This window comes from Anomaloglossus baeobatrachus, chromosome 6, assembly GCF_048569485.1.
Source record: "Anomaloglossus baeobatrachus isolate aAnoBae1 chromosome 6, aAnoBae1.hap1, whole genome shotgun sequence".
Taxonomy (NCBI): domain Eukaryota; kingdom Metazoa; phylum Chordata; class Amphibia; order Anura; family Aromobatidae; genus Anomaloglossus; species Anomaloglossus baeobatrachus.
In genome coordinates, this window is record NC_134358.1 from 432,753,565 (window position 1) to 432,768,787 (window position 15,223).

Here is a 15,223-nt window from a genome sequence, read left to right on the forward strand (position 1 = left end):
ACTGGAGCGACACCGAAAACCTTAAGGTGAGTATATGACAAGGGGCAGGAGACATCACTAAAAAAAACAAAACAAAAAAAAAAAACTAAAAAACTGAGTGGTGCTTTAAGGAAAAATTTAGTTTTAGCCACGAGTGTAGATCAAGATTTTTACTTTAAAATTTCTGGGGGCCAAAGCAAACCCTTCCTTTTTATCAGCAGGCTTCACTGGCAATACATCAAGCTCTGGTTGGAATATGACCTGTAAAAAGATCCTGTCTAATGAAAACCCTTTAATAAATTTAAATGTGCTGTCTTAGGCAAATATTCTCCGAAAAATTTTGTGAGGAGAGATTCAGAGACAAAGAGAGAGGCTAGAGGAGAGAAAGACACTTACAATCTATAGGAGAAAGGGAGGATCTCCCTGATCATAAGAACCAACATTTTACAGGTAAGAGAAAGGACCTTACTGATCATAAGAGCTTGGACACTATAGAAGAGAGATACAAAAGGACCCCACTGACCATAAGAGCTTACACTCTACAAGAGAAAGAAAAAGAGGACCTGGTAAACCATAAGAACTTAGAAGCTACAGGAGAGAGAGAGAGAGACTTACGTGGGCTTTACACGCAACGACATCGCTAACGAGATGTCGTTGGGGTCACGGAATTTGTGACGCACATCCGGCCTCGTTAGCGACATCGTTGCTTGTGAAATGCACAAATGACAATTAACGACCAAAAATTCTCACCACATTGTAGATCGTTGACACGTCGTTCTAATCCCAATTATCGTTGCTCTTGCAGGACGCAGGTTGTTCGTCGTTCTTGCGGCAGCACACATTTCTATGTGTGACACTGCAGGAACGAGGAACATCACCATACCTGCGGCCGCCCACAATGAGGAAAGAAGAAGGTGGGCGGGATGTTCGGCCCGCTCATCTCCGCCCCTCCGCTTCTATTGGGCGGCCACTTAGTGACACCGCTGTGATGCCGAACGAATTGCCCCCTTAGAAAGGAGGCGGTTCGCTGGCCACAGTGACGTCACTAGGCAGGTAAGTCCGTGTGACGGGTGTTAGCGATGTTGCGCGACACAGGCTGCAATTTGTGTGTGACGCACAACCGACGGGGGCGGGTACTTTCACCAGCGACATCGCTAGCGTTGTCGCTGTGTGTATAGCCCGCTTTACTGCCTCGGGTGTGTCTTCTATTATTCCTGCTTGGTGTATGTGGTATCCTATGTATTTCCTCTGCTTGGTTTTTATCCCTTTAGCTCCCACTGGAGTTCCTCACCCTTTAAGCTGTTTTTCATCAGCACTTCCCTTGGTGTCTCATATTCCCTCATGTCCTTTTACTCTGTGCTGGTGAAAGGTTTAATACCTTTAACAAATCTTCAGTGCAAGCATTTGGCTTGTATTCATCTGGGGAAATGTAACTCTTGTTGCCGGAGATCGTAAAGCTCCGAGCAGAAGTGAACCCACTGGACCACAGGAAACCCCAGGCCTAGCCTTTTGTGGGAGGGGCTTGACTAAGCGCTCACATGAGGCAGACCCCAGGTGCTACTCCCAGGGCAGAGATCGGCACTGTGGCAGGTGACCCCCCAGGGCAGGGACGGACATAGGTGCAGACAGGCTGAGTATCTATTGTAGACAGGGACTACCAGGATAGCTGAGGCAGACAATACAGGCAGGATGGAGAGGCAGAGACACTAGCAAGGCTGGGCCCACCGGTGTGGCTAAGGCAGATGGCTTGTCTAGGACAGACAGGCAGAGTAACTAGCAAGGCTGGGACCATCAGAGTGGTTGAGGCAGATGGCATGGCCAGGACGGACACAGTCACTAGTACCAACAGGACAGAATGGAATGGTATCAGGTGCAGGCAGGACTAGACTGGATCCAGATGCCAATGAGGCAGGACAGTCTGGAATTAGGTACAGGCAGGACAAGTCAGGACTGGAGCCAGGTGCCAACAAGGCAGGACAGGCTAGAAGCACAGGTAGGAAAGGGCGGACTGAAACCAGGTGCCAACAGAGCAAACAGTCTGGAACCAGGTACAGGCAGGATAGGATGTACTGGAACCAATAAGGCAGGATGGACTAGAACCAGGTACAGGCACAAGAGGACAGACAAGGGGACCTGACAACTAACCAAACAAGGCATTGATCAGGCACTTCCCCTAGTGGGAGAGTGCTTTAAGTAACTAGTGTCTTTCAGCGATAGGCTGAGAGGCACTTCCTGGGGGTGACATCCTGGTCCTTTAAGACAAGAGCAACAGTGTGCACGTACACCCTAAAAGCATTCCCGGAGGACTTGTATCATGTGCACAGGCCCCGGAAGGGGAAAGCAGGACGCACCCACTTGGAGGAGCACAGAGACACCAGGCAGCGTGGTGAGAGCCGGCCACGGCAGTGAGTAAGCATGCATCACTGCTGGGATGACCGCAAGGGGTGCAGGGACACCAGCGCTACAAGAAACTTTGTTATTATTTGCAGTTCCTCTTTTTGAGTCATCTGGGGATATGTGCCGAGTGTAAACAAACAGCTTATCTAGGATGGTGAGGGAAGCCATGGCGCAGCATTAGGCTTGGTCAGGGTTCACCATTTCCCCTTCCGTAGACACAGGGTTTTCCTTCCCTTTCGCCATTCGCTTGGTACTTCCCCGCACCTAGCATAACACTTACCCAGTAACTCTGGAGATGGAAAAAGGACTCTGCCATACAACCTGTATTTCACTGGAAACGGATGATCTGTGATGGCTTAGGTACTGACTACCACTGTAAAAGGCATGAGAATCCGTAAGATGTCACGGCTGCAGGACATTTTGTCGCCCAGCAATGCAAAATGACTATCCTGATCTCTGATGCGTCAGCAGTAGAGATGAGCGAACCGGTCCCGGTTCGGCTCGAGGTCGGCTCGCCGAACGGAGGTCCCGTTCGAGTTCGGCTCGTCGAACGTTCGACGAACCGAACTCGAGCTGCATAGGAAACAATGGCAGGCAATCACAAACACATAAAAACACCTAGAAAACACCCTCAAAGGTGTCCAAAAGGTGACAAACAACTCACAACACAACACAAACACATGGGAAAGTGACAAGGACATATACTCATGCGAAAACAAAACAGCTGGACAAGGAAAAAGAGGAGGACACACAGATATATGAGTATATGCAAGGAAACATCGATTCCATTATTGTGCAACTTGAGCCCTGCTCATTTTAGGCTTCCAATATGGATAAATTGCCTGAGCTCGCCACGTACGCCTTGGGGATCTTGTCGTGTCCTGCAGCCAGCGTTCTCTCGGAACCTGTCTTCAATGCTGCTGGGGGTCTGCTGGCAGATAAGCACACGTGTCTGTCCACTGACAATGTGGACATGGCTCTCAGAGGACTTTTCTTCCCCTGGGTCAGCCAGGGGACGGGAAAGGCATGCGTAGTTTTGAGAGTGCTTCATGCAAAGCATCTTTTTCTTTTTCAAAAGGGGAGTCAACCTATGCCAGTCAAGTGGGGTGTGTGTGGCCCAGTTAGTGGCAACGAGGGAGACTGTGGTTGGAGTCCCCTCGCTGTGTTTCTAAAAGAACCAAGATGAACAAGTCATGGCTCTCAGAGGACTTTTCTTCCCCTGGGTCAGCCAGGGGACGGCAAAGGCACGCGTATTTTTGAGAGTGATTCATGCAAAGCATCTGTTTCTTATTCAAAAGGGGGGGTCAACCCATGCCAGTCAAGTGGGGTGTGTGTGGCCCAGTTAGTGGCAACGAGGGAGACTGTGGTTGGAGTCCCCTCGCTGTGTTTCTAAAAGAACCAAGATGAACAAGTCATGGCTCTCAGAGGACTTTTCTTCCCCTGGGTCAGCCAGGGGACGGCAAAGGCACGCGTATTTTTGAGAGTGCTTCATGCAAAGCATCTGTTTCTTATTCAAAAGGGGGGTCAACCCATGCCAGTCAAGTGGGGTGTGTGTGGCCCAGTTAGTGGCAACGAGGGAGACTGTGGTTGGAGTCCCCTCGCTGTGTTTCTAAAAGAACCAAGATGAACAAGTTATGGCTCTCAGAGGACTTTTCTTCCCCTGGGTCAGCCAGGGGACGGCAAAGGCACGCGTATTTTTGAGAGTGCTTCATGCAAAGCATCTGTTTCTTATTCAAAAGGGGGGTCAACCCATGCCAGTCAAGTGGGGTGTGTGTGGCCCAGTTAGTGGCAACGAGGGAGACTGTGGTTGGAGTCCCCTCGCTGTGTTTCTAAAAGAACCAAGATGAACAAGTCATGGCTCTCAGAGGACTTTTCTTCCCCTGGGTCAGCCAGGGGACGGGAAAGGCACGCGTATTTTTGAGAGTGCTTCATGCAAAGCATCTTTTTCTTTTTCAAAAGGGGGCTCAACCGATGCCAGTCAAGTGGGGTGTGTGTGGCCCAGTTAGTGGCAACGAGGGAGACTGTGGTTGGAGTCCCCTCGCTGTGTTTCTAAAAGAACCAAGATGAACAAGTCATGGCTCTCAGAGGACTTTTCTTCCCCTGGGTCAGCCAGGGGACGGGAAAGGCACGCGTATTTTTGAGAGTGCTTCATGCAAAGCATCTGTTTCTTATTCAAAAGGGGGGTCAACCCATGCCAGTCAAGTGGGGTGTGTGTGGCCCAGTTAGTGGCAACGAGGGAGACTGTGGTTGGAGTCCCCTCGCTGTGTTTCTAAAAGAACCAAGATGAACAAGTCATGGCTCTCAGAGGACTTTTCTTCCCCTGGGTCAGCCAGGGGACGGCAAAGGCACGCGTATTTTTGAGAGTGCTTCATGCAAAGCATCTGTTTCTTATTCAAAAGGGGGGTCAACCCATGCCAGTCAAGTGGGGTGTGTGTGGCCCAGTTAGTGGCAACGAGAGAGACTGTGGTTGGAGTCCCCTCGCTGTGTTTCTAAAAGAACCAAGATGAACAAGTCATGGCTCTCAGAGGACTTTTCTTCCCCTGGGTCAGCCAGGGGACGGGAAAGGCACGCGTATTTTTGAGAGTGCTTCATGCAAAGCATCTTTTTCTTTTTCAAAAGGGGGCTCAACCGATGCCAGTCAAGTGGGGTGTGTGTGGCCCAGTTAGTGGCAACGAGGGAGACTGTGGTTGGAGTCCCCTCGCTGTGTTTCTAAAAGAACCAAGATGAACAAGTCATGGCTCTCAGAGGACTTTTCTTCCCCTGGGTCAGCCAGGGGACGGGAAAGGCACGCGTATTTTTGAGAGTGCTTCATGCAAAGCATCTGTTTCTTATTCAAAAGGGGGGTCAACCCATGCCAGTCAAGTGGGGTGTGTGTGGCCCAGTTAGTGGCAACGAGGGAGACTGTGGTTGGAGTCCCCTCGCTGTGTTTCTAAAAGAACCAAGATGAACAAGTCATGGCTCTCAGAGGACTTTTCTTCCCCTGGGTCAGCCAGGGGACGGCAAAGGCACGCGTATTTTTGAGAGTGCTTCATGCAAAGCATCTGTTTCTTATTCAAAAGGGGGGTCAACCCATGCCAGTCAAGTGGGGTGTGTGTGGCCCAGTTAGTGGCAACGAGAGAGACTGTGGTTGGAGTCCCCTCGCTGTGTTTCTAAAAGAACCAAGATGAACAAGTCATGGCTCTCAGAGGACTTTTCTTCCCCTGGGTCAGCCAGGGGACGGGAAAGGCACGCGTATTTTTGAGAGTGCTTCATGCAAAGCATCTTTTTGTTTTTCAAAAGGGGGCTCAACCGATGCCAGTCAAGTGGGGTGTGTGTGGCCCAGTTAGTGGCAACGAGGGAGACTGTGGTTGGAGTCCCCTCGCTGTGTTTCTAAAAGAACCAAGATGAACAAGTCATGGCTCTCAGAGGACTTTTCTTCCCCTGGGTCAGCCAGGGGACGGGAAAGGCACGCGTATTTTTGAGAGTGCTTCATGCAAAGCATCTTTTTCTTTTTCAAAAGGGGGCTCAACCGATGCCAGTCAAGTGGGGTGTGTGTGGCCCAGTTAGTGGCATCGAGGGAGACTGTGGTTGGAGTCACCTTACTGTGTTTTACATGCTTTTAGAAGGGCATGACATGGCTTAGAGGTTGACTTTCAGCATCTGGAAACTGTTGGCTACCAAAATGCTGCCTTTCCAACCTTTTTAACCGAGGATTTATGAGACCTTATGCCCATCGCAGTGCCCCAAGAGCCGATGCCCAGGCGCCACTCCTTCTCCAACAAAGGCGTGCACGCGCTACACCAGCATGTCGCACTAAACATCACTGATTCCTTGAGAAACTCTGTGTGACAGGGTGCATTTCACCACAGATAATTGGCCCAGTAAGCATGGACAGGGGCGTTACATGTCGCTGACTGGGCAATGGGTTACTGTGGGGAGAGATGGAGAAGGGTCTGCTGTACCAGTCTTGCCGTCCCCACGAGTTGTTTCAATCCTTCTTCTGTATGTAGAAGTTAATACACTGCTTCTGCCTCTTCAACCTCGTGTGGGTCCTCCACCTTGGCGCAAACCCTGTGTGGTCAGGCCACCCTTCCTTGTAACTGCGCACAAGGAATACCACACACCTCCTTACTATGCTGGCAGCAGAGCTCAATGCCATCAGGCGGTCAAAGGTTTACTTTGAAATGTATGGGAAATGTGAGTCACACCGCTGAGAAGTTGTGGACGGTTAGCTCTGGAGACCGAGTTTCATCAATGGTTGTCTCCACTCAACCAGCAGCCAAGGAAGGGCGGGTGCGACAATGATGCAAACATGGGTGCGGCCCTTCGCTGTGACAATGTGACACACGTGCCTTGTGTGGTTCACGTGTTGAACCTGGTTGTCCAGCAATTTTTAAAGCACTATCCTGGCCCACATGGCCTTCTGCAGAGAGCACGGTGTAACGCCTTCCTTGATCCACACACTCAGATGGGCTGTAAATGATAGGCTAGAGGGAAGCCACTCACCAAGCAGGACCCCTAGAACCCTGAAACCCTTTAACCCCTATACAGGGATTAGGAATTACACAGGGCCCAAGGTGATTAATACCTGTGGAAGGCTGCAGTTCCAGAGAATAGTAGTCAGACAGGGTCAAAACATTAATTGAGGAACAGGAACAGAATGGGACGGCCAGGACTTAATCAGAAAACAAGCAGAGGTGAAATGCGGATCGGCCAACAAGGTACATAAACAGCAAGCAGGAAAAGTAGTCAGGTAACAAGCACACAAAATCATAAAACTGAACTGGGGGTAAAAGCAGAGCTATGTCTGGCAGTGGTCTGCAGACAGGATGGGCATAAAAAAGGGTGTGGTGTCTTCCCATTGGTTGTAGCTGAATGATGGTATTTCATCTGTGAGATACCCACCAGCTACATTCAGCCAGAGATTCTGCATCTGTCAAGGTAATGCAGCCCAGTGGGTGAGCATAACCTGCGTCCACCTGCGCCGCTGGCATCGACTCCTCTCCCATCATCAGCACTATGCATGAAAGGAACACGTTGTCACCTGGCGACCGGAGCGTACTCCGTTGGTGACTTAACAGCCGTGTGCGGCAATGATGCAAACCTGGCTGCGGGCCATCGACAGGGCAATGTGACACACGTGCCTTGTATGGCTCACGTGTTGAACCTAATTCTCCAGCAATTTTTAAAACACCATCACGGCCTACATGGCCTTGTGCAGCGGGCACGCTCGCTATGTGCTCACTTCCATCGTGCGCACACAGCAGCTCAACAACTTTCGTCGCTACAGAAGTCTTTAGGTCTGGCGGTTAAACGCCTGAAATGCGATGTGCCCACACGCAGGAATTTGAATCTGCACATGTTGCAGCGTTTGTGGCAGCACCGCCGAACCCTGCTGCAATACGTTATGACATATAGCCTGGGATAACTTGATCCAGAGGTGGTGCAGATCACGCTGCTGGAGTGGTGTCAGATCAAGGACCTATGCACCCTGCTACACAGTTTACAAATGTCGACGAAGATGTTTAGCACTGGCAATGTCATTCTCAGCGTGACAATTCTGGTCATCTACATGATGGAGCACACTGTAATTATTATTCGGAGTCAGGTGTTGGGACAAGAGGAAGGGGAGGAAGTACAGGAGGAGTCATATGCGGAAGGGATAACAAGATCTACGAGGTCCAGATGGTCAGCGGCACCTATGCGGCAGTCATGGTGAGGGAGAGGGATTAACAATAGTATCAGCAAAAAGTGTTGAGGAAGGTGCAGGAGCCCATGAAGAAATGGAGGACGAACTGGCGATGGGCATGGAAGACTCAGCAGATGAGTGAGAGCTTGCTCACATTTTGGTTGTGCGAGGTTGTGGGGAGAGGGCAGAGGAAGGAGGCACGATTCTCACCTCTCTGCCACCAACACACCAAGGACTTGGTCCTCCTGGATGCACAAGACACATGAGCGCCTTCTTGCTGCACTACCTACAACATGACCCTCGGATTGTACGAATTCGAAGTAATGCTAACTACTGGGTTGCCACACTGTTAGATCCCCGGTACAAGACAAAATTTGGCGAAATAATTCCTGCCATAGAAATGGACGCACGTATACAGGAGTATCTGCAGAATGTGGTACGCAATCTTAGATCTGCTTTTCCACTAAACACCAGTGCTGCACAGAGTGAATCTCAACGGTTTGTCATGGATAGGAGGAAATGGTCTTTTACTTGTCCACATCTGAGGGACCGAGGGGTGGCTGTTGTGCTGAGATGCCATTGAGTACGGTGTCCCTGCAGAGTTGCACTTTTGGTCATATACAAAATGAGTTGAAAAAGGACAGATGCGGGTGAAAAGGGGAACAGGTGTGTTGGAAAGGGGAAAAAAGTTTTGGCCCGTGGGTTTGGTGGTTAAGCAAAAGTAACATTTGATGAAGAAACACCATCTGTTACGGTGGGACTGGCAGATTTGGATAAGGTGGTATATACTATGTTACCGCTATATAACGAAAATTAATAAGAAAAGAAAGATAAAGGTATATATCCCCATCAGCAGTCAGTGTCCACTGTGCTCCCAGATGGAAAAGGAGAGGTTGGCAACTGGAAGGTTCGGTGGAGGATACAGAGCTGTGTGGCTATGAAACTAATAGTAGCCTGAACCAAGTTAGACGCCACTCGGATCTTGAGACTGGGAGCCCTGTTAGCGTCACAGGGTCCACACGCCCACCCAGCCCAGGAACTCCCTGTTAACATCACAGGGGCCATTCAGTACGCTGACCGTGTGCATTGGGGCCACACCTGTGAACAGCAGGCGCATCAGCAGCAGCAGGCCTGTTAATGCCACTGGGCTGCACAAGCAGGACTTGTAGGACAGGAGCTGGTCTTAACCGTTCTACGTTACCAACTGTGGTGGCGGCCTGCATCAACGCCCTATCCCTGCCTACCTCTGGCCTAAAGCCACAATGGGTTCAACACATGGAGGTGTGCTCTTTCGGAGCATAATAGAAGACTGCGCACCTCCTTGTTGTCTCCAGCACCTTCTATAACCTGGGTCCGCCCCAAACCAGGGTGGACCACAATGCACCTCCTGGAGACAAAAGCAGAGTGACACGTCATGAGTGGCATAACTAGCGTCCTATTTGGAACCGCAACTTCAATGATGACCTCATGGCTGTCATGACCCAAACACCTCACCAGTCATCGTCTGACCATCAATAATGAGGTGACAAGTCATAGGGGCAGGCCTCTGCAAGCCATTTGGGAGTGGCCTGGCCACATCGTCAGGACACCTGATGCCCTGTGGTCTATATAGGCCCCCCCACATCAGGGGCAGGGCCAAAGAGTTCATTACCGGACCTAGTCTCTGATGCAGTAAGTGCCTGAGCATGGTCAGTTGCATGAAATAGAGTCTCTGAAAAAAGACTATCAGCTTTAGCATGGTGTCTAGGCACAAAACAGGACTTAGACCCGGCACGGAATGCAAGTACCTGTGCAAAGAGGGTTTTCACACTAAGTGTGGGAGCATGCGCTGTATCCCGAAATGAAGACTTAGCGTCAGGAATGGCACAGTCAGGCTGAGCATACTCACTAGGCGAAACACTGTAGTTAGGCTGCAGCTGGGGTAAATCGGCACACGCATGCGCACTAGCTGCCTCTCCACACTTAAACGTGGAGGAGAAATTGCTCTTCGGGTGTGGACTTGGAGATGCTGTCTATGAACAGAAGGAAAAGATAAAGAAAGCCTCACTTTATATCCCTCCGAATTATCAAATGCAGCAATGAATTCCCTGAGTTTGCTATAACATTAGCGTAGCAAAATCTGCATGAGGGTGTCCTGCACAGGTGCTAGAAATAGCTTGGCACCAGTGGGACAATAATGAAATACAACATCCAGTTCTATGATGCCACTAAATGGCAGCATTTTTTGCTATCATAATAGCTTATTAAAAACAGAGCAGGAGGGTGTCCTGCACAGGTGCTAGAAATAGCTTGGCACCAGTGGGACAATAATGAAATACAACATCCAGTTCTATGATGCCACTAAATGGCAGTATTTTTTGCTATCATAATAGCTTATTAAAAACAGAGCAGGAGGGTGTCCTGCACAGGTGCTAGAAATAGCTTGGCACCAGTGGGACAATAATGAAATACAACATCCAGTTCTATGATGCCACTAAATGGCAGTATTTTTTGCTATCATAATAGCTTATTAAAAACAGAGCAGGAGGGTGTCCTGCAGAGGTGCTAGAAATAGCTTGGCACCAGTGGGACAATAATGAAATACAACATCCAGTTCTATGATGCCACTAAATGGCAGTTTTTTTTGCTATCATTATAGCTTATTAAAAACAGAGCAGGAGGGTGTCCTGCAGAGGTGATGCACATAGATTTGCACCAGTGGGGCATTAATGGAGTACAACAGCCACTTCTTGTATGACACTAAGTTTAGTCAATTTTTGGTATTATAATGTATTAGTAACAATGAGTTTGAGTGTGCAATGCAGGTAGACGTGCTGCAAATATCTTTGCACTAGTGTGACTAGACCAAAGTCCAATAGCCACGTTTAGGATGCCACTAGGTACATTGACTGTTTGCTAGTATAATGGCTTAGTTATAATGAGTTGGAGTGTGCAGAGGACAGGAGGGTACAGTGCCAGGATTGTGGGGCTCTGGGTAGAGGAATGGAAGCCTGCCTTTCTATTCCCTCCTAATGGGGAAATGCAGCGACGAAATCCCTGACCTACTCTGTTTTCAGGACCTGTCACCTATGGCTCTGACCCTGCCCGTACGAGCCCTTAAAAGGACTTATAGAAAGTGCTCTCCCTAAGCTGTCCAGCGCTGTGTATACAGCAGTATCGGCGATAGGGCTCAGTCAGGACGGAGCTGCGCCAGTGATGTCTGACACCAAGGACGCAGAAGAGATAATGGCGTGCTGGAGGAAAATGTCCGGTTTTATAATGCAGGGACATGTGACATGGACATCCTATCACACATGCCGTTGCTTCTCTGGCTAAAAGTCCAATTAGCTGTGTGTGTGTCTGGGATTGGCTGACATGCTGGCCCGCCCCACAAGACGCGCGCGCTTAGGGAAGGAAGACAAGGAAAAAAAAAAAAAATGGCGATCGCCATTATACAAACAGGAGTGATCTGAAGGCGCTGTTCACGCACACTATACACTGAAATGTCATAATAGTGTGAGTCACAGAGTGACTTACACTATTACAGCGGAAAGCCAGCTAGGAATTTGCTGGTTTTTTGCTGCTAGAACCGTTCTCGAACGTTTCTAGAACTATCGAGCTTTTGCAGAAAGCTCGAGTTCTAGTTCGATCTAGAACAGGCCCCAAAATCACTCGAGCCTAGAACTGGAGAACCACGAACCACGAACCGCGCTCAACTCTAGTCAGCAGAGTGGAAAATGGTGGCAACCAATTTTTTTATTTTGGGGGGAGCCATTTGACTAACTCGAACTTTCATGGATTGAGACGCTCATCCCTAGTTTCCATACTTTTAAGTATCATGGTAGAATAAGCTGTATGTACATGTGCGTACATTAGGAATAACATCATATTTGGCCTTTATGTCTTGTATACTGCTTTTTCACCAGTTTCCCTTCTGGATAATCTATATCTAAATATCCAATCCTCTGAGAGCTGGTGCGTGAAGACTAGCTGCAGTTATTTTTTACCATTCACAGCACAGTACACAGAGAGAGATTCTTGCTCCTCATTCAATTTTTAGCATATACAGCCAAACAACTGCATTTTGAAAACCCACAATGGTCACAGAAATATCTTGAATCTGACAAAAGTAATAATAAATGAAAAAATCTATGAAGATGAACAAATGAAAGTCAGACATTGCTTTTCAACCATGCTTCCACAGAATTGTTTTAAAAATAAAACTCATGAAATAGGCCTGGAAAGAAATGATGGTACCCTGAAAATAATGTGACAAAAAGGAAATGTTAAATCAAGGTATATCCACTAATTAGCGTCACAGGTGTCTACAATCTTGTAATCAGTCAGTGGGCCTGCATATAGGACTACAGATACTCACTGTGCTGTTTGGTGACATGGCGTATACTACACTCAACATGGACCAGAGGAAGCAAAGGAAAGAGTTGTCTCAGAAGATTAGAAAGAAAATTATAGACAAGCATGTTAAAGGTAAAGGTTATAAGACGATCTCCAAGCAGCTTGATGTCCCTGTAACTACAGTTGCACATATTATGCAGAAATTTAAGATCCCTGGGACTGTAGCCAATCTCCCTGGACGTGGCCGCAGGAGGAAAATTGATGACAAATCAAAGAGTCGGCTGATACGAATGGTAACAAAAGAGCCCAGAAAAACTTCTAAAGAGATTAAAGGTGAATTTCAAGTTGAAGGAACATCAGTGTCAGATCGCACCATTCATCGTTGTTTGAGCCAAAGTGTACTTCCTCCTGGGAGACGACCAAGGAGGACACCATTGTTGAAAAAAAAAATCATAAAGAAGCCAGACTAGAATTTGCCAAACTACATGTTGACAAGCCACAAAGCTTCTGGGAGAATGTCCTATGGACAGATGGGACAAAACTTGAACTTTTTGGCTAGACACATCAGCTCTATGTTCACAGATGGAAAAACAAAGCATATAAATAAAAGAACACTGTCCCTGAAATTTCAAGACTATCAAGGGATTCTGGAGAGAAATGTGCTGCTCAGTGTCAGAAAGCTTGGTCTCAGTCGCAGGTCATGGGACTTGCAACAAGATAATGACCCAAAACACAAAGCTAAAAACACCCAAGAATATCTAAGAGGAAAACATTGGACTATTCTGAAGATACCTTCTATGAGCCCTGACCTAAATCCTATTGAGCATCTTTAGAAAGAACTGAAACATGCCATCTGTAAAAGGCAACCTTCATAGACGAGACAACTGGAGCAGTTAACTCTTGAGGAGTGGCCAAAATACCTGTCGAGAGATGCAGAAGTCTCATTGACAGTTACAGGAATCGTTTGATTGCAGTGATTGCCCAAAAAGATTGTGCAACAAAATATTAAGTTAAGGAACCATCATTTCTGTCCAGGCTACTTCATGAGTTTTATTTTTTTAAATTCTGTGGAAGCAGAAAAGCAGTAATGTTTGACTTTCATTTGTTCATTTTCATAGATTTTTTATTTATTATTATTTTTTGTCAGATTCAAGTTATTTCTGTGACCATTGTGGGTTTTCTTTCATTATACGAGGGGTACCAACAATTTTGACCACGTGTGTAAATGACTTATTAGAAGGTTCACCACAATCTTTCTAGGTCTCCATAATTTCACAGTGAGATTCTGCATATTTTAAGCAAAACAGATTTAGGCTGGTTTTTTCCAGAGAGCTAAACACAAGTTCTGGAACAAGGGGGAGAGGAAGAGGTGTCTGGTATGTGGGGAAGGAAGCTGATTTCCCGTATAAGATATACTAAATGTTCCTTATACTCATCTTTACTTTTCATTTATGCAAAGTTAGGTGAAAATACAATTGCATTTCAAGGGTATGATTTCTTTGTAATGGTAATGTGTCTTTTCTATTGACAGTCTTTGTGAAATAAAATGCTATTTTTATTGTAATTGTATTATGAAAATGTCTTTTTTTTCAGTGTATAGTCTGGGACTGGGACTCTAATGGAAAACATGACTTCATTGGAGAGTTCAGCTCAACATTCAAAGAAATGAGAGGAGCGATGGAAGGAAGACAGGTAATAAAAATATGTAATGCATAAAAGTGGCTTATTTTAATTACATGTTTAGGAAGTAATTGGAAATAGAAACTGGAAGCTCATTAAATGATTAATTTGTTCATGAAAAAATGAATTACATGAGCCTATGCATAAACTGATAGAATTTTTTTGAAAGGGAATCTGTCAGCAGGTTTTTGCTATGTAAGCTGAGGATAGCATGCTGTAAGAGTTAAAAAACAAAAAGCAACTGTGCTTCTCTTATCAGTGTATGTGTAATTGTTTATGTAAGGCTGGACTCACACGAACGTATGTGAAAACAGTCCCATTCTTGTCTAGGAGAGTAGGACGATTTTTTTCTCACTTGTCATCCGTGTCCTCTGTGTGCTGTCCATGTGCAATCTGTTTTTTTCTCAGAAGCTATTAGTCATTTACAGGTCCACCTTTTTTCTCTTGTTATACCTTTTTTAGTGGACATATGCATATGGTAAAACATTGTTGCGATTTTTTTTCCCCTGATATGTTAATTTACAGGACCATTTACAGTCCTGTACAGGAGCATTTACAGTGTTCTGATAGAATTGCATCCATAACAACTGATGTCAATAGGATGGTTTGTGTGTCGTCCGTGTGACGTCTGGTTTTTTATTCACATCCATTGACTTGTATTGGCGAGTCTTAGATGTTTTCTGGATACAATCGCAGCATGCTGCGACTTTTCTCGCATCCAGAATGTGAATGTGAGAGAAGCTGACCAACTGCTCTGCCTCATTGACTAACATTGGTCAGAGTGCAATGCGAGATTTTCTCGCCTTGCACTTGTCCGATTCATGCACTCGTGTGAGCGCACCCTAAACTAAAGGATTTGTTAGCCTGTGATTACCATTACAGGTCTAGAAACACAGACACACACCAGTTCGACACGCCTCCTGCTTCGATTGACACCTCACAGTCAACACACAATCTCTAATGAGAGCTTGGCGTGGGCAGGACAGCTTACTGCTGTGTTCCTGAATCTAAATTTTTTGATTGTTTCAGAGCGACTTCAGCCAGTAATCTATGTGATACACCATCGGATTCAGAATCTCCTTGCCTAAATTATCTTGCTGTCAGATGAGGTAGCAAAAACCCGCCAACAGATGCCCTTTAAGGCTCTGTGCGCACTGGGAAATG

At 47.0% G+C, this 15,223-nt stretch overlaps 1 protein-coding gene across 1 annotated transcript in view; it reads left to right on the forward strand.

Moving 5' to 3' along the window:
* CPNE4 (copine 4) overlaps window positions 1–15,223 on the forward strand; it is a 796,320-nt gene that overhangs the window by 622,457 nt on the left and 158,640 nt on the right. Inside the window, exon 8 of the mRNA XM_075315205.1 lies at window positions 13,973–14,071. Coding sequence (XP_075171320.1) covers window positions 13,973–14,071 — 99 coding nt within the window. The remainder of the gene's footprint in view (window positions 1–13,972; window positions 14,072–15,223) is intronic.